General features: G+C 42.0%; 1 protein-coding gene across 4 annotated transcripts in view; it reads left to right on the top strand.

Annotated features, from left to right (window-relative positions):
* Nucleotides 1-24,612, top strand: part of RRBP1 (ribosome binding protein 1) — a 101,607-nt gene that overhangs the window by 12,801 nt on the left and 64,194 nt on the right. For all 4 annotated transcript variants that reach the window (XM_039325878.1, XM_039325874.1, XM_039325876.1 and 1 more), the window contains exons 4-5: nucleotides 4,079-4,201; nucleotides 15,119-15,271. In XM_039325878.1, coding sequence (XP_039181812.1) covers nucleotides 4,079-4,201; nucleotides 15,119-15,271 — 276 coding nt within the window. The remainder of the gene's footprint in view (nucleotides 1-4,078; nucleotides 4,202-15,118; nucleotides 15,272-24,612) is intronic.

The following is a 24,612-nucleotide window of genomic DNA, read 5'->3' as shown; positions in this document are numbered from 1 at the left end:
CAGCCAGGTTGATGGTGATCCTGTATAACACTGATGCACCTGAGCTCCAAAATTTTACCCTGTTCATGGCAGCCCTGAGACAGAGGTTTGAGCACCCCCTAGCAGATTGGAAAGCTAGGAAACGCATCACGACAATAAATCAGAGCAGGTGACCAGTGGTTGAGTACACTGAGTAGTTTCAAGACCTGGCGAGCCACCTCAACTGGCCAGAAGAAATCTTGATTGGCCTGTTTAAGGACGGGCTGAATGATGTTCTCTACCAGGCCTGCATTGCCCGGGGGGACCCAGCGCATCTTCACGGTTTGTACATCATGGTAGAAGAGGCAGAAATTGACCTGACACATAGCCAACAGCGACTGGGTCAAACCTGGAGATGTTCTTCCTCAGAAGGAAAAAAGGAGATGGTAAAGACCCAACCGCGAACCTGCGTTTGACTGCCTGCTTCAGATGTAGTAAAGAAGGCCTTCGAGCAGCTGAGTGCAACTCGAAAGCGTCAATCTTGAGAGCAGACGAGTTGTGGGGAGGGGGAGAAAAACTCGGGAAGCCACCACCACTCTCCCGGGAGACCGCAATGAGAGGCGCCGAGGTCATTGAGGTCCAACCTTCCAAAACCCAGGGAGGGGGAACTCCAACCCCACCAGAAAAACCACCAGAAACTTCTGACAGTGATTCAGATGATGAGCCCCTGGTAAGTAGACCCATCATGCCACTCACCAGACACATAGAACTGTTCAACCCAGAGATGGAAGAGAAAGTGGCCCTTAAAGCATTAATAGACTTGGGTTGCACCCATTGCCTAATCAGTCCAACCCTAGTGGGGAATTTGGGAATTCTGGTGAGGAGGCTGAAGAAACCCATTTCCTTTTGGCAATTAGATGGGTTCATTTCAGGGGGAGTTCCGGTCATCGTGGGCACCCGGCCGATTGAACTCACAATGGGGGACCACACAGAGACTATGACATTTATTGTAGCCCCTAGTGTGGAATGGCCCCTGATTTTGGGGATGACATGTTTGAAAACTTGGAATCCAAGAGTAAACTGGAGAACAGGAAAATTGAGGTTCTCGAAAGGGAAGGTTGTGGCCCAGGGCAAGGAACCAAGGAGGAAAGGGGGGGGGGGAGAAGGTTCAAGGTGGCAGCAGCAGCGGAGCAAAATCCCCTTTTAGGTGTGGACTGATCACAAAAACCTTGCAGCACTGAAAACCCCAAGGAAGTTATCCTCAAAACAAACTCGGTGGTCCCAGCATTTCCACCAGTTTGATTTCTCCATTAAGTACATCCCGGGGAGGAAGAACTTTTTAGCCTATGCCTTATCGCAGTATAATAGTGTAAAATTTGACCTAATCAAACCCTTGATGACTCCAAAACAATTAGCAGCCCCTGTAAGCACAAGAGCTCAGGCAAAGAAACGGATGCCGACGAGCAGTAAAATGGAGGCCCTGACCCACACAAAGGAAAACCCTAGAAAAAAAATCACCTCTGAATAGCGAATCAGGGACTGAGTTTAGACAAGCATTGGAAAAGGACAAATGGTTCCTTAATCATAAAAACCTTTGCTCGATAAGGGACAAATTGCCGTGGGTAGGAGAAAAATTATATGTGCCAAAAACACAGAGAGTAAAAATCATGCAATTTTGAAGGTGGCTGGGCATTTCGGGTTTGTGAAAACTTTCCATCTGATCAAAAGGCAGTTCTGGTGGCCATCTATAAAAAAGAATATTGAAAGCTATGGGGCTAGCTGCCCCATCTGTGCAGCAGCCAAGCGGAAATGGGGAAATGCTGGGCTTATTACAAGCAGTTGCCAGCCCTTCAGCACCCTGGAGAGAGATCTCTATGGATTTTATAGTAGAACTGCCAAAGAGTGCAGGAAATGCTGTCATTTGGGTAGTGACGGACCTATTCTCCAAACAGGTCCACTTCATACTCTGCCAGAAAATTCCCACCACTAAAGCCTTGGCCAAATTGTTTGTACTGCATATCTACTGGCTGCATGGGGCCCCACAACGCATTATATTAGACGGGGGTCCAGTTTACTTCAGAGTTTTGGAGAGCCTTTTTGGAACTACTTGGCACCTGTCACCTAATCATCATCCACAAACAAATGGTGGGATAGAACGTTCAAACTCAGTACTAGAACAATACCTGAGGTGCTTCATAAATTACTAACGAGACAATTGGATTGAGCTGCTGCCTTTTGCAGAAGTCGCTTACAACAACACAGTGCATTCGAGTACTGGTTACACCACATTCCAAGTTGCGACAGGACAAAGTTTTAACTCGATGCCTGAGTTACCTGTTAATGAACCCACCATCCCCTCCTTGAAGGAGTGGATTAAACAGCTGCAAAACACCTGGCCTGTGGTTAGAAAAGCTTTGGATGAGGCAAGGGAATCTTATAAAGCATAGGCAAATAAAAGATTAATGGGACCTAAACCATTCAAAATAGGAGAAAACCAAATTCTTAAAGTCCTTGCAGTCTTCAAAAAAGCTGGGCCCAAAATTCATAGGACCCTTCCCCATAAAATGCATAATTAGCCCACTACCAGTTGAAGTGGAAGTCCCAAAACCATTAAGACAAGTCCACCCTGTATTTCACTGCAGCCTGCTTAAACAGGAACTAACCTCTCCCTTAAGGCCAGCAGAAGCTCCCCCCCTGACAACCCATGGTGGAAGGGGAGCAACATTTTGAAATTAAAGAAATATTAGATTCCAGAAAACATCATGGGTCGACCCAAGATTTGGTAGCATGGAAAGATCTCCCACCACCTCAAAATGATTGGGTACGTAAGAAACATGTCAGGGCCCCTAGATTGCTGAAAAGGTTCCACACCTGTTATCTGGATAAGCCTGACTTATGTGGTTTCAACTCTTTCCCCTTTATTATTTTCTCTGTCTCCAGGTGGATCTCTCATTTTTCAAGGGGGGCAGCATGTCAGAACCCTCAATTATTAATTATTCATGTTCTCTGTGGTTAAGCTGTTCGGGTTCTGCCATTCTCCTTGGGGGGGGAGAGACTAGGGGGCTTTATAGTGCACATAAAATGCTTCCTCTATCTGCTTTGATGTATCCTCTTTGGGTGTGAAAAGCAATGCCTCGGGGCCATCTGCCTTATCGCAGTGCAGAGGGAGGAAATGGCGAAGACCTAACAACCTTGAGAGAGGCATCTTATCAGTTTGTTTCCCGCAGCTTGATGTCACCCATGGATTGACCTGGTGGACAGTTGGGGTGAGGTTATTATTTTGCAGGTTTAATCTATTGATTTGGGCAGAAAGCCCTCAGATCCTGCCTAGCTTTCCTGCTTCTGTACCTGCCAATAAAAATTCCTTTTGAAATTATGCTAGTTTCAAGAATTCTGCTTTCTTGGTAGAGAAACGGAGGCAGGTCCTTACATTCTTTTCAGCAATGCCAGTAAATCCTGTGTTTCTCTTACAGAAAATCAGAAAACTTTTTTTTGTGGTGGGAAACTTTCTTTACTAACATTGTACAAAATATACTGAAGTATGAGTGGAAAGAAAAAAATCAAAGGAAAGGATGGTAATCAATAAAATTAATATTACATTAAAATTTATGTTAATTTAAGATTAATCTTAATTTAAGGTTCATGATTTAATCTTTTGGAGTGCAGATATAGCCATGGCCCAGCCAAAGGCTCTTGTTTGTCTTGTATATTTTATTGAGGAATAAGTGAAATAAAATGCTCCTTGAACCAAGAAAATTCACATTTTTACATAAAGGGGAACTGAAGGGGAAAAAAATGAGGCTACAAGGTGGAGAAGAACAAAGACCGAGAGAAAAAACAGATATGAAAGGAAGAATAGGAAAGTAAGGAGGAAATTGCCCTTTTAGATTTTAATGGTTTCTGCACCACATAAACTATTAATGACAGGGAAGAGTAAAAGGAGAGAAGAGGCTGACAGCTAGAGGAAATGTATTTTTGTTTTTATTTTTTACAAAAGATCTATACCAGTGAGATCATGGAACAGAAAGTACCTTGAAACATGGGTAAAATACATTGGTTTGAAGCATTTGAATTAAGGACTATTTTTTTTTTTTTTACTTTTCATCAATTTTTGTTCTAGGCAACTCAGAAAGGTGACCCCATTGCTGTTCTAAAACGGCAACTAGAAGACAAAGAAAAGCAACTTGCTATGGAACATGAAAATGCAACTGCTGTAAAAACTAAACTGAACGCACTTACAAAGGTAGGATTTTGTTGCTTGAAGACTTCAGAAAATGAATTTTAAATAGACTAAGTTAAGTAGAAGTTAATTAGAAATAAACTTCTTATTACTTTTGGTATTTCATTCCTCTACATAATCTGTACTATATTGTGAGCATTTTTTCATTTTAATTAATAGCACTTGTTTTATTTGCTTTAAAGTACCTGTCAACTGTTCAGATGGCAGATCCAGAAAAAGAAACTCCTGGGACATTATTTTACCAAGACTATAAACTTTACTGAATAAACCATATTGGCACAGAAAAAGTGAAGCCAGCTCTGGGTTTCCAGCACAAAAGCTAGCATAGTTAATTCCCCCCTCTCCCAGTCCATTACGTCCACCAATCACTTCTGTTAATTTTGTTATGGGAACCAGCAAGCTATGCTAGTCCATCTGCTCGATGTGTCCTTTGATTGGAACACTGAAGCAGAATATAGGTGAAAGTGCAAATCAGTATTGACAGTATCCTAAATATTCACATTTAGCTTTCTGTATACATAAGAGTATGGCATCGAACCTAACTGCATGAACAAAGCTGTACATCTATTTGACTATTAATGTTAATAAAATATCAGTAACATGCCACAATTCAGTATTGAGGATATTAATAGCATAATTGCAGATGATACACTTCCCTACAGTTGCTAAAATATCTTCTAATTTTTTTTGAACTCTGGTATTTCTGGATTCAGCTTAGGCTATTTCTCAATGGTATGATAAGGATTATGAAAAATAAGAAAATGTAGATTTTTTTTAGTGAGAGCCTTTTTTGTCTGACAAAGTTATAATACGTAGTTGTTGAGAAATATGAATAATGTATGCATTATTTTGAATGCTGAATTTATATGCTGAATTTAGCAGGAAAAAAGTAGATTATGGGTTATGAATATGACACATCAACCAAAATAGAACAACTAGCTAATTTCTCAATAGGGTGTAGGAATCTGCAGCACAGGATGCTGACTGTGATTTCCCTCAAGCTTCTCTTTGAACACTTTCAGCAATGCCTGCAAGGCAAACATTTTAGATGCTGAACAGCTCTTACTCTTAAAGCTGTGCTGGTACAGTGGTTAAAATGCAATATTGCAGGTTAACTCTGCTCATTTCCAGGAGTTCAGTCCTGACCGGCTCAAGGGTGACTCAGCGTTCCATCCTTCTGAGGTCAGTAAAATGAAGACCCAGATGGTTGGGGGCTATATGCTGACTCTGTAAACCCCTTAGGGCGGTAAAGCTCTATGAAACAGTATATAAGTGCTATTGCTATTGCTAAAAGCTGTGCCTTCTGTTTAAGCAAAATTAAGAAAATTTAGTTTGTCTTTTTTACATGATTGTGGGTTCCTCAGTGGATCTTACATCTATGTAGTTTGTAGTTCCTCAGTAGAACTACATCTGTGTGGAGGGAAACATGGGATACCTCAAGGTTCTTTCTTGGGCCTAGTGCTCTCCAACTTAGATTAGGAGATTGAAAGGGCGCTCATCAAATTTGCAGATGACACCAAGCTGGGAAGAATGGCTAACACTTTGGAAGATAGACTCAGGATTCAGAAGGATCTTGATAGATTTGAGTGTTGGACCCTATCCAACAACATGCAGTTCAGTGGTGAGAAAAGTAAGATCCCACACTTAGATAGGAAAAAACAGGTGCATAGGTATAGAATAGACAGTACTGGGCTCAACATTAGTGCCTGTGAAAGAGATCTAGGTGTCATAGTCTACCACCAGTAAAATATGAGTTAACAATGTGCTGCAGTATCAAAAAAGTAAATGCAGTCCTAGGCTGCATCAACAGAATCTTTAAGATCACGGAAAGTGATGGTACTACACTGTACTACCCTGATGAGGCAAAGTTTGGAATACTGCATCCAATTCTGGTCACCACAACACAAAAACATGCTGAGGCCCTAGAAAGAGGACAGAGAAGAGCAACAAAGATGATAAGAGATCTGGAGGCTAAATACTATGAGGAACGGCTATGTTTAATTTAATGAAGAGAAGCCTGAGGGGAGACGTGATAGCAGTCTTCCAATACTTGAAGGTCTGCTACAGGGAAGAGTGTGCTAATTTATTCTCCATAGCACCTGAGGGTAGGAGAAGAAATAATGAGTGGAAGCTCATCAGACGGAGATCTAACCTGGAAATAAGGAGGAATTTCCTGACAATGAAAATTCTTAAGTATTGGAATAGCTTGCCTCCCAGAATTGTGGGTGCTCCCAATCGCTGGAGGTTTTCAAGAAAATATTGGGCAACATTTGTCCAAGATAGTATAAAGACTCTTGCCTTGGGCAGGGGAGTTGGACTAGAAGACCTTCAACCCTATGATTATATGAGATGAATTTGGCTAAAATTATAACTTACTGTGATCTGGACACAATATAGTGGATGGTCACCCTCCACAACGATGATGCCTCAAAGCTGCAGAATTTTGATCACTTTATGGGGGTCCTGCAAACGTATTTTGAAGATCCTCTGGCCAGCCACAATGCCAGAACCAGAATGAAGACCATAAACCAGGGCTGCTGATCAGTAGCCTCCTATACTGAAGAATTCTGAAACCTGGCATGCTGGCTGACCGACTGATTACAAGACGTGCTAATTGAGTATTTCCAGGATGAGGTGACTGACGATGTCTGCAACACCTGCATCTCCAGGAGTGCCCCCCCTCCATGCCTGGTATGTTCTGGCTGAGATAGTCAAAATTGACCTGGCTCATTCAAGGAATCAGCCTGGCTGTGTGTGGCAGAGATCTCTTCTGGAAAAAAAGGAAGCCCTGAAGCCACCGGCCTGTGAACAGAGCCTACGCCGATGCTCCATTGGCTGTTTTAAGTGCAGGAAGGAGGGGCAGTGAGCTGCTGAGTGCTGAGCCCTGTGCCCAGCTCAGAAGACAGCCCTGAGACCTGCTAAGAAGTTGGCAAAGCAGTCTCAGATAACCCAAGAGATGGCCTTGGAGGGAGTGGAAGTCGCTGAGTTCATCCCATCCCCCAAGGATGACAAGAGAACTCTCCCAACTGATGGTCTGATGGAGAACGATACCAACTCTGATGATGACCCATTGGTTGCCCAGTGATCCCAGTGATCATCCCATAGAGCTGGTGGTTTCATCTTTGGGGCACCAAAGGAACCTGGTAGCCCTCCTGGACTTGGCTTCCACACAGTGCCTTCTCAACCCTGCCTTAGTTGAGAAACTAGGCTTGAAACTCAAGCAGCTTAAAGTGCTCATAGCTTTTTGCCAGCTGGATGGCCCAGTAGCTGGGGGAACCAGCAATGTTCATCACTGAGCCAGTAGAAATGAGAGTGGGGGTCGCATACAGAGACTTTGAACTTTATTGTGGTGCCTGGCATGGAGAGGCCCCTCAGCTAGGTTTGGCATGGCTACTGAAGTGGAATGTAAACTGGAGGAGGAAGTTGTTAAAGATTCAGTGGGCTAGCCCAAAAGGGATACTGGAAAAGAACCTGAGGCCCCTGCCCCTAAGCTATCACAGGTGAAGCCAAGAAGGGAGTTAGGAGGCAGAACAAAAGAGTGCCCCAAAGGCAGTCCCTGGGTCCCTAGATAATATTGGGATTTATGGGACATTTTTGGTGAAAAGGGCTCAGACATGCTTCCACCCACCAACCTACTGACTGCTCCATAGAGATTCTGCCGGAGGCTAAGTTGCCCAAACCTAAACTATACTCGATGACCCCTAGAGAATTAGAGGAACTGTAGGCACAGCTTCATACAACCTTCTTGGCTAAGAGTGGCTGTTTCAGTGCTATTCAGGGAAAAAAAGGATGGCTATCTTTGTCAATGCATGGACTATCACGAGCTGAATGCTGTTTGCATAGGAAACATCTACCCTCTTCCCCTGATGAAGGACATGCTAGCCCATTTGGCAAATAGAAGGATATTTACAAATGGGAGGCATACTAAATAGACTTAAGGAAGGTGACGAATGGAAAATGACATTTAATTGGCTCTTAGGGTGTTTCCAATTCCAAGTCCTCCCGTTTGGACTGCAGGGTGCCCCTGCTGTATTTATGCAGCTGATAAATAAGATGTTGCATGAACACCTATATAAAGGGATTTTAGTCTATCTCAATGGCATGTTAAAAACAATTTAAATGATTAAAGGCATGGAGACTAAAACATATGAAGAACAGTAGCAGGAATTGGGTATGTCTAGTCTAATGAAAAGAAGAACTAGGGAAGACATGATAGCAGTGTTCCAATATTTGAGGGGCTGCCACAAAAAAGAGGGGGGTCAATCTATTCTCCAAAGCACTGGAAGGCAAGACAAGAAGCAATGGATGGAAACTAACCAAGGAGAGAACAACCTAGAATTAAACAGAATTTTCCTGACAATGAGAACAATCAACCAGTGGAACAACTTGCCTTCAGAAGTTGTGGATACTCTGTCGCTGGAGGCTTTTAAGAAGAGACTGGACATCCATTTGTCTGAAATGATGTAGGATCTCCTGCTTGAGCAGGGGATTGGACTAGAAGACCTCCAAGGTTCCTTCCAACTATGATGATGATGAATCTTGCAACCTCTGACATATATATATGTTTTCTGAGGTTTTCGCGGGTGTTTGTATGTAGGTCTTTGGTTATTCGGGTTTTCTCCCATGTAAAATTGGAATTCCAATTTTACGTGGGAGAAAATAAGGTGATCACAAGGATAAAATCATAAACACAAATGTTTAATCTACAAAACCAAGCTTTCGTTGGCCACACTATCAACATTGTGAGGGTATAAAATGCTGGGTCCGGGAGTCCATTTTTATGTGGCTGGCTGCCTCTGCGCTTTGACCCTGGATCAGGTCATAGGTCCGCCCACCAGCATCGGCTGTGTAGTTCTTAAAGGGGCCGTTTCTAAAGTTGTCCTCTTCTCTCCAATTGCTGTTGTTTTCTTTGTGCGTGTGTGGGTGCTTGGAGATCCACTGTTCATCCGCTCCCAGTCGTCCCTCCCCATCCCCTTATTCAGGTTAGTTTACCTCTATATTGCTGCTCTATCTAGCGTGTGTTCTTCAAGCTCTGTTCCTCTATTTGCCAGCCCTGTTGCTTTCCTTGCCTGTGTGTAAACTCCTGGGGGTTGGTCGTCTCGTTGTTCCTGTTTCTTATTGCCCCCCTTCTCTCTCTCACTAACGAGTGAGCTCCTGTGTGTGTTAATGGGTTGCTAACCGGGCGTGTCTTTGGAATGGCTCCACTACTTGTTACCCGTTCATTGTTCTCCTTCCCTCGTCTTGACTGGATTGTTTGTGCTTTGGACAGGCTTCTGAGGAGGCGGCCTCCCTTGCTGTTATCTTGGGATATGGCCTCGATGTTGGTGAGGTTGAATCCATGGCCGTAGTCAGCCATGTGGGTCCACACCTGTGAATATTGCTCTCTTCTCTTAACTGCCAGCTCATGCTCATGAGGGTCCATGAGGCCAAGGGAGGCCACCTCCTCAAAGAAACCTGGCTGTCAGAAAAACACTCCATCAATCGCCACATAGAGCTCCCTCCAGCATATCACATACTAAGCGGATGGGAAGGACGGGGTGCCAATTGGAAACACAGGCGACCAACTCACTCTGTACAAGATCAGAAAGAGGGGATGACAGGGGAAGTGATCACAACCCTGAGAGAGAGTGACGAACTAGGGATACACCCCACAAGTAAAACGACATCTCTAACTCATTTAAACATGAAAGAGGAGAGGAGGGATGACATAATGCCTACAGACAACCCACCCCCAGGAGCTGATGTTCAGATCCATGGAAGAACAAGGAGGATGAGAAAAAACATGAGAGAAATATATCCCACAGGTGTCCAAAGCACAAACAACTCAATCCAGTCAGGACGAGGGAAGGAGAACAATGAACGGGTAACAAGTAGTGGAGCCATTCCAAAGACACGCCCGGTTAGCAACCCATTAACACACACAGGAGCTCACCCGTTAGCGAGAGAGAGAAGGGGGGCAATAAGAAACAGGAACAACGAGACGACCAACCCCCAGGAATTTACACACAGGCAAGGAAAGCAACAGGACTGGCAAATAGAGGAACAGAGCTTGAAGCACACACACTAGATAGCACAGCAATACAGAGGCAAACTAACATGAATGAGGGGGTGGGGAGGGATGACCGGAAGTGGATGAACCGCTGATCTCCAGGCACCCACACACGCACAAAGAAAACAACAGCAATTAGAGAGGAGAGGACAACTTTAGAAACAGCCCTTTTAAGAACTACACACCCGATGCTGATGGGCGGACCTATGACCCAATCCAGGGTCAAAGCGCAGAGGCAGCCAGCCACATAAAAATGGACTCCTGTTTTGTAGGTTAAACATTTGTGTTTATGATTTTATCCTGGTGATCACCTTATTTTACTTCACATTATGTGTATACCTGGGATTCGTGTTTTTGATACTATTAAGGACAATATATATATATATATATATATATATATATATATATATATATATATATATATATATATATATATGGCAAAGAATAAAATGAACACCAGGGTAAAGATAAAACCATAAAAGTTTAGTTAAAAAGCACCAAGCTTTCGCCGTCACCTGCCGGCATCCTCAGGGCTAGTGCTCCAGGAAGTGTGAGAGTCTTTTTATAGGTATGTCAGAGCCTGCACACGGCTCCTCGACCTCGTCACCGGGCCAGATTGATTCAATTGCACAAAGCTGGTCTGTTCTTTCCTGTTCCTTTCAGTTACGTGTCTCTCCTCGTCCATCCTACCTTCTTTTAACCCTGGGGTGAATGGATAAGAGTCTCTATTATTTCGGTGGTCTCTATGCTTTAGTTCCTTCCCCCCGGGTTCGGATGGCAATATATATTTCATGTTCTTTTCACAATCATCCTTTACCCAGTTGCTCCTTTTGCGGTGACTTTCTCTTTTGGCTTTAATGCTTTCACTTTCTACACAACTCTCATCCGGGTGATCTTGTAAGTTATTCCGAGTTGAATGTGACATAATGATGGTCTGAGGTTGGGAGTGGCAGCGTTAGAGCCTGCCGTACTTCGCATGGGAGTAGGGGAAGAAACTAAGAACTTGGTTAGGCAGCAAGTCACAGGTCTAGTCATGAGCCATAGGCGCTATCAAACGTTATCGACGAAAGAAAGAGTAGCCCTGAGCCAGCTTAAGAAAGATGACACTATTGTCATCCTCCCAGCCGATAAGGGGAGGGCAACTGTTGTCTTAGATAAAGAGGTGTATGTAAGTAAAGCCTTAGACTTACTTCAAGACGGTGCTGCCTATAGAGTAGTTAACAAAGATCCCTCCACTATGTTAAGGAACCGCACTAATAAACTTCTTGATGGCTTCAGACGTAATGGGAGGATGGGGGAGGACGTATTGAGAAGGGTACGCCCTGGCGATTCATTGCTTGCCAGATTTTATGGCTTACCGAAAATACATAAATCCAACGTCCCTCTCCGTCCCATTGTCGCATTTAGGGGCACACCCACTTTTGAACTTGCCAAGTGGCTGAGCATACACATTGGCCACTTGGCAAATGACAGCAATACCACTGTGAGATCGGCGGAAGAATTCCTCAGCAAAATTGGGACCCTGAGGGTGGAAGAAGATGAGCTTATGGTCTCCTTCGATGTGGTCTCCTTATTCACTTCCATCCCGCAAGAACTTGCGATTACGACCTTAAGAGACCGGTTAAATCAGGGAGACCAGAGGCAACACCAAGACTTCCTCCAGACGGAAGATCTTATAAAATTGATGGGAGTCTGCCTCAATACTTATTTCACCTTTCAGGGCACCATATATGAACAGATTAAAGGAACACCTATGGGGTCACCGGTCTCCAGTGTGATTGCAGAGGTAGTGCTCCAACAACTGGAACACATAGTGATGGCCCAATACCAACCAAAGTTTTGGGCCCGCTATGTGGACGACACGTTTGTTGTCATCAAGAGACGACACAAGACTGACTTTATGGGCATCTTGAATTCGGTATACCCAGACATCCAGTTCACTATGGAAGAGGAAAATCAGGGCAGTCTAGCGTTTCTAGATGTATTGGTACAGCGCCAATTGGACGGATGTCTGACTACCAAGGTATACCGGAAACCAACATACACGGACAGGATTCTCCATTTCCAGAGTAATCATCCGATGGCCCATAAAGTCAGCTGTGTCAGGACCCTGTTTAAATGTGTGGAGTCACATTGCAGCACTGCCAAAGCCAAGAGGGAAGAGAGAAACCACCTCTTCCAGGTATGCAAACGTAACGGGTACCCGGCTAAGTTTGTTAATCGAGTTAGTAAACCATCTGGACTCCGGAGTAACCCCACACCCCAAGAACCCACACCTCAGACAACCACACGGGTTACCCTCCCCTATATCCACAATGTCTCAGAGGCTACAGCAAGGATCTTGGCACCATATAATATACAAGTGGCCCATAGACCAAATCAAACACTGCGGGCGGCTATAATGCGCCCTAAGGACTCGCTCCCCAACATTGAAAGATCGGCAGCCGTCTATAAGATTGACTGTATGGACTGCCAGTGCAACTATGTTGGGGAGACAGCTAAACGAATTAAGACCAGAGTCCATGAACATAGGTTAGCAGTGAGAAGGGGGGATCAATACTCCCAGATATGGGCACACATGGCTGAATGGGACCATAGATTCAACTTCAATGAGATTAGCGTACTGGCGAGTGACAACACTAAGGGAGGCCGCCTACTTAGAGAGGCATGGCTCTCAGATAGCAATTCCATCAATCGACATGTTGACCTGTGCCCAGCTTATGTGGCTTTAAGATCGTGGAGTGCAAGTAATCAGCGGCAGCACCCCCGACAACCCAGTAACAACTTCAGCAGCATTAAAGAGGAAGAGTTAACCCCCCAACTGATCCGGAGTAATCCAAAGGAGGAAAGCCAACCGTGGAATATCCCTGTGATACCAGCAAGGGTGCCACAATCCCAAAAGACCAAAGGAACGGTGAAAATTAAGATCCAGAACCCCGATACCACGAATATCCGAGGTACTATGACTAATGTAAAGGAGGATATAACTAGTGAAAAGGGGGGAAGAATTTCTAAATACGATGGTCTATCCGTACATAGAAAGGAATGCACTAGCCGATTCAGAAAGGGAGGAAAGATCCCCCCGCTCGGCTAGGATAACCGGACTGGGGGAGTGGGAGTTGCAAAATGTAACTAGCGATAGACCCGGGAATACCATTGGGGAGAAAGAAAAGAATAGATCGGAATGGAGGGGAAGACGGAGGGGGGAGATTTGCGAGGTTGACGAGGTGCAAGAGACCGGACCATCACGCCCCCCATCTGTGAACCCCGAAGACCTCCGTGAGACTTGCGTAGACACCGGCAACGTAGGAAAGAAAAGGAAAATGGGAGAAAAGTACTGTAGCAACCAAGGGGAATGTAGTCTCGCTACCACTACCCCCCCCAGACCGGTTACCCGTAGCATGGCGTGCGCAAAACAGTGGGAATTGCAAAGTGTAACTAGCAATGGACCCGTGAATGCCATTGGGGAGAAAGAAAAGAATAGATCAGAACGAAGGGGAAGACGGAGGGGGGAGATTCGCGATGTGAATCCTGAAGATCTCCGTGAGATATGCGCAGACACCAGCAATGTAGGAAAGAAAAGGAAAACGGGAGAAAAATACTGGGGCAACCAAGGGGAATGTGATCTCGCTACCACTACCCCCCCCAGACCGGTTACCCATAGCATGGCTTGCGCAAAACAACTAAATACAACGACAGCTAGAAAACCGCCCCCCACACACACAATTAAACAACTTACCTCCCAACCTCAGACCATCATTATGTCACATTCAACTCGGAATAACTTACAAGATCACCCGGATGAGAGTTGTGTAGAAAGTGAAAGCATTAAAGCCAAAAGAGAAAGTCACCGCAAAAGGAGCAACTGGGTAAAGGATGATTGTGAAAAGAACATGAAATGTATATTGCCATCCGAACCCGGGGGGAAGGAACTAAAGCATAGAGACCACCGAAATAATGGAGACTCTTATCCATTCACCCCAGGGTTAAAAGAAGGTAGGATGGACGAGGAGAGACACGTAACTGAAAGGAACAGGAAAGAACAGACCAGCTTTGTGCAATTGAATCAATCTGGCCCGGTGACGAGGTCGAGGAGCCGCGCGCAGGCCCTGACATACCTATAAAAAGACTCTCACACTTCCTGGCGCACTAGCCCTGAGGATGCCGGCAGGTGACAGCGAAAGCTTGGCGCTTTTTAACTAAACTTTTATGGTTTTATCTTTACCCTGGTGTTCATTTTATTCTTTGCCATGAATATTCCCAGGGCTCATGTTTTTAATTTTCTTAATCATATATATATATATATATGTGTGTGTGTGTGTGTGTGTGTGTGTGTGTGTGTGTGTGTGTGTGTGTGTGTGTGTTATGTAACCAGTAGCTTTTCAGATAGGCCAAAAATACACCCATCAAGTCTGGATTTCAGTTAACTGGCTATTATGCCAGTAATCAGTAATCATGTAACATTAAGAATTGGTGACTTTTTTCATTTTGTTTTATATCATGTCTTTGTATATGCCTGAATGTAACAATTACATAGATTATTATAATCTATAATACATTGCAACGCTAAAAAGACAAACATATGCATGGATCATGGATTGTTTCATTAGATGTTTGTGATATAGTCCTGGAAGGAGGAATGTGTACATATGTGTCTGTGAGAAGGAGAGAGATAATTGCTTTTGTTTTGAATATCTGATTGATAATATGTAATAAAAAAAGTTTACCTATATATTGCTCTGAAAAGGGGTTTTCTTGAATTCTAATCATTATTTTGATTACAAATAGTTGATGGTGCTGCCTGATAAGCTTATACATTATATGTTCAAGATCCCCCAAAACAGTCTTCTTATATATGTCATTTCTTCAAGGAATTTGCTTCTGAGAAGGCAAGGACCATCACTACTGAGAATAAGTGGAAAGAGCAACTGCAGGCACAGAAACAAGAAATGTCTACTGTAGAAGCCCAAATGCAGACCAGTAAACAGCAATATAAAATGCAGATACAGCAGTTGCAAGAAAAGGTTGGGACTTTACTTATGTTTATTTCATATATTTGTTTTGGAGCTTATCAAAATATTGAATGAGAAAGCTAGATCATATATCACTTTATTTGAATCAGGCTTTTATTTTTATTTTATTTTTTTACAGAAAATATTGATCAATGCAAACCAAGGAAAGGTTCCATGAAGTTCATTTTTTCTGGCACTTGAGTTTCCTCCCTCTACTTTATTGCCTACCCTTTTCTTCTATAGTATTACAGCAACAAACATAGATAGAGGACATAGATTTGGTACATTAATAATCATGGGCATCCACAACCAGTCATTATGATACCATAGTGACAATATGTGTCATTTCACAGTGGAAACTCCACCCTTTTTACTTGTATTGTAGCATCATAGGCAAGTATGTAACAAGTGATGTTTGCATTGTAATAGTGTCATAGATTTCAATATTGTACTTAACTCCTTGCCTCTTATGAAATATTGTGGTAATTATGTTATATAGTATGGTGCTATGGCAAATGTAAAAACTTTCTGGGTGGCTCAGTGTTACTAAATCATTACAAAAGAAGCGAGGAAAGATCTAAATGATACATATCTTGTTTAAGCATGTAATGTTTAAAATGAACACTGGAACTGAACTGGGAGGCTGAGGGTTGTTAAATATGACATCAGTTTCATACTCTAGTATAAAAAACTGGCTACTCACCATGGACTGCAGAAATGTGTCTCTGAACCTCTTGGTAATGTGAGCAATGTAGTGAATAGCAAAACCAAAATCACATTTACCTGCTTGAAAAATGTGAAGACATAGAATGCTTTTAATTATACAGGTAGTCCTAGACTTACGAACATTTGTTTAGTGGCCGATCAGTTACAACAGTACTGAAAAAAGTGACTTTATTACTGTTTTTCACAGTTACGACCATTGCAGCATCCCCATGATCACATGATCAAAATTCAGACACTTGACAACTGACTGTATGTGTGACTGTTGCTGTGTCCTAGAGTCATGTGATCCCCTTTTGCGACCTTCTGATGAGCAAAATCGATGGAGAAGCCAGATTCATTTAACAGCCATGTGACTAATTTAACAACTATTGTAATTCACTTAACAACCGTGGCAAGGAAGATCATAAAATAGGGCAAAACTCATTTAACAAATGTTTTGCTTAGCAGCAGAAATTTGGGGCTGAATTGTGGTTGTAAGTCGAGGACTACCTGTACCTGGATTTATTTAAATAATACTTTGGAAACTCTGGTGGCACCATGATTAGAATGCAGTATTGCAGACTAACTCTGCCCACAGTCTGCAGTTCGAACCTGATGGGGCTCAAGGTTGGCTCAACCTTTCATCCTTCCAAGGTCGGTAAAATGAGGACCAAGATTGGTGGTGAGGGGCAATATGCTGACATTGTAGACTGCTCAGAGAGTGCTGTAAAGTACTGTGGAGCGGTATATAAGTCTACATGCTATTGCTATTGGGGAAAATTATTGATTACACTGGTTATAGTCAAGTCAAGCTCAGGCAAAATTAAAAAATAGGAGAAATGAGACTTAAGAAAAGAGAGTATTAATTAAAACAGTCCTACACAATCTCCCATATTTTTATTTTATTTATAAAATTTATTTCTACAGGATAACTCTGGGCAACTTACAACTTACAATCTGTCTGTCTGTCTGTCTGTCTGTCTGTCTGTCTATCTATCTATCTATCTATCTATCTATCTATCTATCTATCTATCTATCTATCTATCTATCTATCTATCTATCTAGAGCTAGAGCTAGAGCTAGAGCTAGAGCTAGAGCTATAAATAAGTTAATACTAATGCTAAAATCTGCCAAAATCCAATTACAGACGGGGAGGGTGGGGACAGGATGGAGAGGAGGTGGGTTTGTCATTACTTGATCAACCTTCTCCACTGTGATGCTCCCCCTTTGGTGTTCCAAGCTAACTGGCAGAGCCAGGTCTTTAGGCCCTTATGAAAGGTCAAGGGGATTGGGGCCGACCTCACTTCAGGGGGCAAGGTATTCTAGAAGGCATGTGCAATGGCAGAGAAGGCCCTTCTCCTGGACCCCACGAGCTAGAATAATTGAGTTGACAGGGCCCACAGCATGCCTCCTCTGCTGGCACGGGTGAGACAGGCCAATCCTAGTAGGATGAGACACTCCCTCAAATAGCCTGGACCCATGCCATAAAGGGCTTTAAAGATGATTACCAACACCTTGAATTGCACTTGGAAGCAAATTGGTAGCCAATGCAGCTCATGGAGCACAGGTGTTACATGGACCATTCACAGAGCCCCCAAAACTGCCTGTGCCGCTGCACTCTGCACCAACTGTAGCTTCTGAATGCTTTTCAAGGATAGCCCCATGTAGAGTGCATTACAATAGTCCAGCTGTAAGATTACTAGAGCCTGAATGACTGACACAGGGTTTCCCAATCCAGGAAAGGCCACACCTGACACACAACCTGAAGTTGTGCAAAGGCTGTCCTAGCTGTGACTGTCACCTGCTCTTTAAGCAGGACTCACAAGTCCAGGAGAAACCCCAAGTTGAGGACTGGATCTGTCTGGGATAGTGCCACCTCATCCAGAGTCAAAAATGAAAAGTCTTGGATCTCAGGGCCCTATGTATCCAAAGCAGTTCGATCTTGCCAAGGTTCAGTCAAAGCCTGTTGTCTCCCATCCAGGCTCCCACAGCCTCCAGGCACCGCAAGAGGGCAGCCATGGCATTACTTGGGTCACTAGCAGTGAAAATATAGAGTTGGGTATCATCAGTGTACTTCAGATACCTCAGCCTATGGTGACAGATGATCTTATCCAGCAGCTTCATGTAGATGTTGAAAAGGAGTGGAGAGAGTACTGAGCCCTGTGGCACGCCACAAGACAGCAGCCGAGGCTGGACCTCTCATCACTCACTATATGTTAGTATAAATAAATCTAATATTCCACGAACATTATTTTATATGTCTCACAATATACACAATCCAGTTAGTTTATGGGAATTGTTTTGAGATGGCCTTCAGTGTCCCATTTAATAATCAGAAATAGAAAGTAGATTATACCACAGATAATAAGAAAAATAACTAACCCTTGCAGGATATAGTTTCTCAAAGTACCTACCCAACTAAATAACCCCCAGGATGTCCAGATTTTCATTTTGTGTATTTTTTTTCAGATGCCTCCTGGACTTTGGCCAGAACAGAATAATGTTCTTGCCAGGGACAAAAAATAGAACAACCTGGGCATACCACTCTTTGGGTGCTAGTACCTGATCAGCAATTTTACTAGATTCTTGAGTACCCATTGGCCATAAAGAAAATACTTATCCCATTAAGATTGTGACACTCTTCCTATAGGTGCTGGTATAAGTGAAGAACTATTTGGGGCAAAGGTGATATTCACTAATTTGTTTTTTTTTATAATATTTTATTAATTTTCCAATTTTACATTTGAGTATTTAAAAAGCAAGTGGTGACTGGGTTAATCAGTAATTCAATAACAAAATCTTTAGTGCAAATCCCAGGTTACAACATCAAATATTTCTTCTCTTTTTCCTTTAACATTTACTATCTCATATTCAAACTAGTACATTTTTAATTATATCAATTCAATAAAAACATCATCATTACATTTATCAATACATTTTTGGCTTATATATATCTTAATTACATTCAATCTTCATAAACAATCCATATCATTATTTTTTACATAATTTTAAATTTCTCATCAATATTTCAGTTTAACCTTTGATATTCATAATTTTCAGACCTTGGGTAACCAAGACTTCCCTCATCTCACTTCATAACAAACTATAATATCCAAAATACACATTTTATCTATTTAAATATAATCTTATTCTATTTCCTAAAAGTTATCTATTTCCCACCATATTAAGTCATTTACTTAATAATACAATATCCCCTTTAATAAATCAAAACCATTATATATATTGTCTGGGTGTTATGGTTACGGCTAATGAAACACTTCAAAGAACTTCCAGGCATTGATTTTCCTAAAAGTCATTTATTATGTTACAAAATGTCGGCACGGTCTAGAAGGGATGCTAAGATCTAAAATTCCCACCCACCGAGCAGTATGTTGCTAGCATTTCCACTCCCTACTTTGCTGTCATGGTATATGTTCATCAATTAGCATGAAGGGCAAAGGTTCCCTTCCTTTTTGTTTCGCGGGCTTTTCCCTCCTCCCTCCTCTGCTCTGCATTAACTCTAAAAATACCAGACAGTTCTGCATATTTTGTCAAAGCAAGAGTATACAGTATTTGCAGCGTTGACATCTGGCCCCCCTTACAAGAAGGGCAGATCCTGTAGTGTAAACAAAAGCATATGTTAATGACTAGTTTTCGGTTTGTTGGGATGTTTCACATGAAACCTTTTGACCAATCTGTCAGCTTTCACTTCACTGGATTTCACCCAGGTCGCTTCAGACAATGGGTATACCTTCCATTGTACTAGGTACTGCAATTTCTCTTTAAAGATTCTAGAGTCAAGAATATGTTTCACTTCATAGTGGGTCTGTCCTGCAATTACGAGCGGCCCAGGTGCCTTCTTTGGGGGAGGTCTTAAAGTGGAGCTCCGATAAGGTTTCAACAAGCTGCAATGGAACACTGGGTGAATTCTCCCTAAAAGTCTAGGAAGTTTTAGTTCTACAGTGACCAGATTGATGATCCTTACTATGGGGAAAGGCCCCAAGAATTTTGGTCCCAATTTCTTGCTGGGCAATTTGAGACGTAGATATTTTGTTGACAAATAGACCTTTTCCCTAACTTGGAATGTTCTTTGGGGAGCCCTCTTTTTATCAGCCTGCTTTTTATAGGTTTCAAAAGTCTTCTTTAAAGCAGTTTTTGTGTTTCTCCAAACTTCATCCCACCCCCTCGCCCACTGGTCAAGTGTCTGGGAAGTGGAGGGCAACTGAGGATATTCAGGTATTGGGCTGAACTCTTTTCCTATGACCACTCTGAAAGGCGTGTAGCCGGTGCTGCTGAACCTCCCTCATCTGTGGGCCCATCAGCTGTTGCTCTCTTGGCTTCTGCACCACCCCAAGCTGTTTTAAAGCCTCTGTTAGCTGTGGTATGCTCAGCTGCTGATGATCATCTACCTGTGGGGGGTGCCTATCTGCCCATTGCTGCAGAGGCCTCAGCCTGGGATTCCCTCTGTCTTCAGGACTGCAGTCCCTGATTGGGGAACCCAGGGTCTGATCTATGAGGGAGGAGCTGCAGGCTTCTCTCTGCAGGAATCAATTTCTGCTTTTCACATCTGGGTCTGAAATCTTTCCAATGACTCACCCAAATCTTCAGTTTCAGGTGGCCTGGCAGCTCTCCACTGATTTGTATTTGTCTGCCAAAATTTATCTTCCCACAGCATGCTGTTTTCAAGCAAACTCCCTTTTCTCATGATAGATTTTCTTCCCTTGAATCTTTACCAGCTCCTCTCAAGCTTAGAGGCAGTGGATGGAGTTCAGGTCATTTGAAAAGGATTGAGATCTTAGCATGATGTTATGGTTCCGGCTAATGAAACACTTCAAAGAACTTCCAGGCATTGATTTTCCTAAAAGTCATTTATTATGTTACAAAATGTAGGTACTAATTGACAATATAAAATCTAATGAATCAAACCCCCATTTTTTCCAACCTTATTCTAGCTTTCTTCCTTTGCCAACTAGGCTTCCATATTAGCATTTTTAAATTATCAAATCTCCATTCTTATATATGTTAGTTAAATTAAAGGAGACCATTTGATTGCCAGTTTTCTGGAAGGACTAGCCCATTTGTATTCATATAGTTGTCACCCTGTTATTCCCCATGTTTGCTCTGATATATTTGTCTTCAATTCAAACTGTTCTTTTTCTTTTTCAAATTTCTTCTGATTTATATAAAAAGTCATTTCCATTTTCAGTGTTGTTACTTCTTTGTCTGGGTTTTCTATCAGCTGTACTTGTCTTGATATTTAATTGTTCCACTTCTTCTGTTATCTTCTGTATTGTTGGTTCTTTAGTAGTAGTCAAAATTTGGCTTTGTGCATCTAAGCTGGCATCTTGATCTTATATTTTAGGTCTCATTTTATCACAAGCTGAAAGAATAGTTTCATGTATTGCTTTCAACATGGCAAGAATTTTTTCCTGGTCTTCATCCATCTTTCACGTGTTTGTAAATACTCTTTCTAATAAAAGTTGTTTGTTAAGCAATAGTCAGTAAAAGTTTACATTTACAGTTCAAGAAGGCCAATTTTACTGCCCAGTTGTTCTCTTACAGTTGAATCACTCACAGATGGTACCAAGGTCAGAAAAATCTTATCTATGCTCTGGGCTCTGAGCCAAATCTCTTTTTAGGAAATAATAAATTGCCATACCAAGCTTCATCACAAGATGTCACTGATACCGTTTAAGATTTTTTTTCTATTTTTTTCTAAAGAATTTTTCTAATTCTTTTCCCCATTTTATTTCTTTTTTGTAGATAAAAACAGCAGTCTCCAGTAAGGATAGGAAAATTTTTGATCCCCAAATCTCAGAAACATATGAATCCAATTAGATTAAAATTGTTCTTTTAAAGCTTTGATTCCCCTGGGTAGTCAGACGCCGCTATTCTTAGAGGGTGGGATAGAAATTCCCTTCCCTCTCTCCTCAGAGGGGGAAGATACTTCAAAGAGCTTTTACAGGAAGAAGGTACTTAGGGTAAAGAGAAGATAAGATCGCACCCATTTTCATCCATGTTGCTTTCAAAGTGCTTGGTAGTAAATTTGACTTTGGGTGTCAGCAGCTTAGTGACGAGTCATATTACTATGGCCAGTCTTTTCCCCGTCGGTTTGAAGAGCTTCTCCGGATCAAGCGGAAGGGCTGCTGTCCTTCCACGATCAAGCGGAGGTCCTCTCCTTGCTTGTCGCCCCTACAGGGTGACTTTCGACCCTTTCCAGGGTCCCCCAGTGGGATAAACTGAACGATGGAGACGCTGCGATCACCAACTGGAAGTCTTCACTAATTTGTTAATGTTTATGATCATTACACCAGTAAACACCCAGTGACACTACATTAAGGGCAAATCAGAATAAACAGAGGTAAAAAAAAAATTCAGATTTTTCTCAGTTACAACCTAGATGCCATTTTCTCCTAAATCTTTCATCCAAGGACCTTTCATTGCCAATACTTTAGATGGATGAAAGTCATGGGTTCCTGTTCTGACATGGATAGATCCATCAATTATAAATATCCAGATTATTCACGTAACAAAAGATGGTGTGGAGTAGTTTTCTTGTATTATGTTTACACACACACACACACACACACACACACACACACACGAACACGTAGTTATATCTGGGCAATTCCAGTCATTAGACAGAGCTGGAATAGTGTATTGGATTCAAGCAGAAGTAAATCCCTGGGTGGGAAGACTAAAACAATGTTGATAGATTCTACTTACCAAGGAAAATAATTTCGTTTGGAATGTTGCAAGTACATCAGATGGTTGAAGAAGAAAAAATGGCATTGGAAGAATATCTTAAGGATAGTGAAGACCATGCACTGAAGCTAGTATATCAGGAAGATTTACTGAATATTGGAGAGACCAAAATGGCCTACAAAAATGACCAAATGAAGAACAGAAAAGAGGCATGGAAAAATAAAATATTACACGGCCAATATATTTAAAAAATAACAAAGCAGATAACAACAAGACCTGGCCTAGGAGCAGGAAAGTTGAAGAAAGAGACAGGCTAATTCTGGCTGGCACAAGACCAAGCCTTAAGAACAAATGCATACAGAATTGAGAAGATAGCAACAGACAGCAAATGCCCCTTTGCAAAGAAACTGAAGGAAGAATGGACCACCGGGTTAGCTGCTGCAAAAAGATTGCACAATTGACTATAAACAATGGTATGACAAAGGAGCAACAATAGTGCATTGAAAGATCTCAAGAAGGTCTCCTGAAAATGGCATGCTGAGCATTTTTTTCCTTCCTGCCAACAAACAGCTGATTTGGTACGTTGGCAGTGTGCTCCACATATTTTAAAAGGAGCAACTAGTATTCCCCTTCTATCCCCTCATCTAAATCGTTTATGAAGATACTGAACAGTACTGAAAGAACCTTGAGATACCCATTGCATACTTCCCTCCATGTAGATGCATTTTCACGAAGGACTACATGTTGAGTGCAGATGATCAGTTAGTTACTAATCCATGTGGTGGTGGTGCTATCTAATCCACATTTTTCTATCTTATCAAATAATAGGTTGCGGTCTATGCTATCAAATGCCTTATTGAAGTCCAAGTAAATTACTTTCATAGAATTTTGCTTGTCCACTAATTTAGTTACTTTGTCAAATAATGCCATAAGGTTTGTCTGGCATGATCTGTTTTTGACAAACCCATGTTGGTTTCTCAATCTGTTGCTTGACTATCTTTTCCAGAATTTTTTCAAGTATTAATGTCAGGCTGATTGGTCTATAGTTTCCTGGATCCATTTTTTCCCTTTTTTTGAAGATAGAAACCACGTCAACTCTTTTTCAGTCCTCTGATAGTTTCCTGGTGCTCCAGATTCTTTGAAAGATATGGCTTAGTGGTTTCAAGGTCATGTCTACTAGTTCCTTCAGACCTCTGGGATGTAATCCATCCTGGTGATTTGTACTTGTCTAGTGTGGATAGGTGTTCCCTTATCATTTCTTGCCTATTTTGACTTGCATTCCTAATATTTCTTTTATGATTCTGTTTTCGGTAGGTTGCACTATTTTCTCTTTTTGCATGAAGACAGATCAAAGAATGAGTTAAGCAGTTCCATTCTCTCCCTGCTGCTTATCACCTTCTTGTCATTTTCTCCCATTAATGGAACAATCACTTCCTTAGTTTTTATCTTGTTTTCTATATGTTGAAACATTTTAAAACTGTTTTTGGCATTTTTTTTGCAAGCTTTAGTTCATTTTGAGCCTTAGATTTGCTGACTTCATCTTTGCAGGTTCTGGCTATATGCTGATATATTGCCTTAATTATACTTGTCCTTTTTTTCTTTCAGTTTATCGGAGATTTCTTTGTGCAGCCATGCTGATTTCTTTGGAGATCTCTTATTTTTCTTCTTCGGAGTGCTAGACTGGGCTTTTATATTCTCACTTTTCAAAATTTCCCAAACTTTGATTGGATTCCCCTTGAGGATTTCATCCATGAAACCCTTCCTAAGTGAATTTGTTAAAATCAGCTCTCTTAAAATCCAAGATTCTACTTTGACTTTGCTCTGTCATGGTTCCAACAGACAGAGACAAATAAAGTGCAACTCTGAGGCTTGAAAATTCCTCAAAGAACATGTTTATTAGTTACAAAATATCAGCACGATCAAAAGTAAACCAAGTCTGAAAT

Source organism: Crotalus tigris, unplaced genomic scaffold (assembly GCF_016545835.1).
Source record: "Crotalus tigris isolate CLP2741 ecotype Arizona unplaced genomic scaffold, ASM1654583v1 scf7180000024339.11422700, whole genome shotgun sequence".
In the NCBI taxonomy this organism is placed as follows: Eukaryota; Metazoa; Chordata; class Lepidosauria; order Squamata; family Viperidae; genus Crotalus; species Crotalus tigris.
The sequence above is the reverse complement of the archived record's forward strand: the minus strand, read 5'-3'. Positions and strand labels throughout refer to the sequence as shown.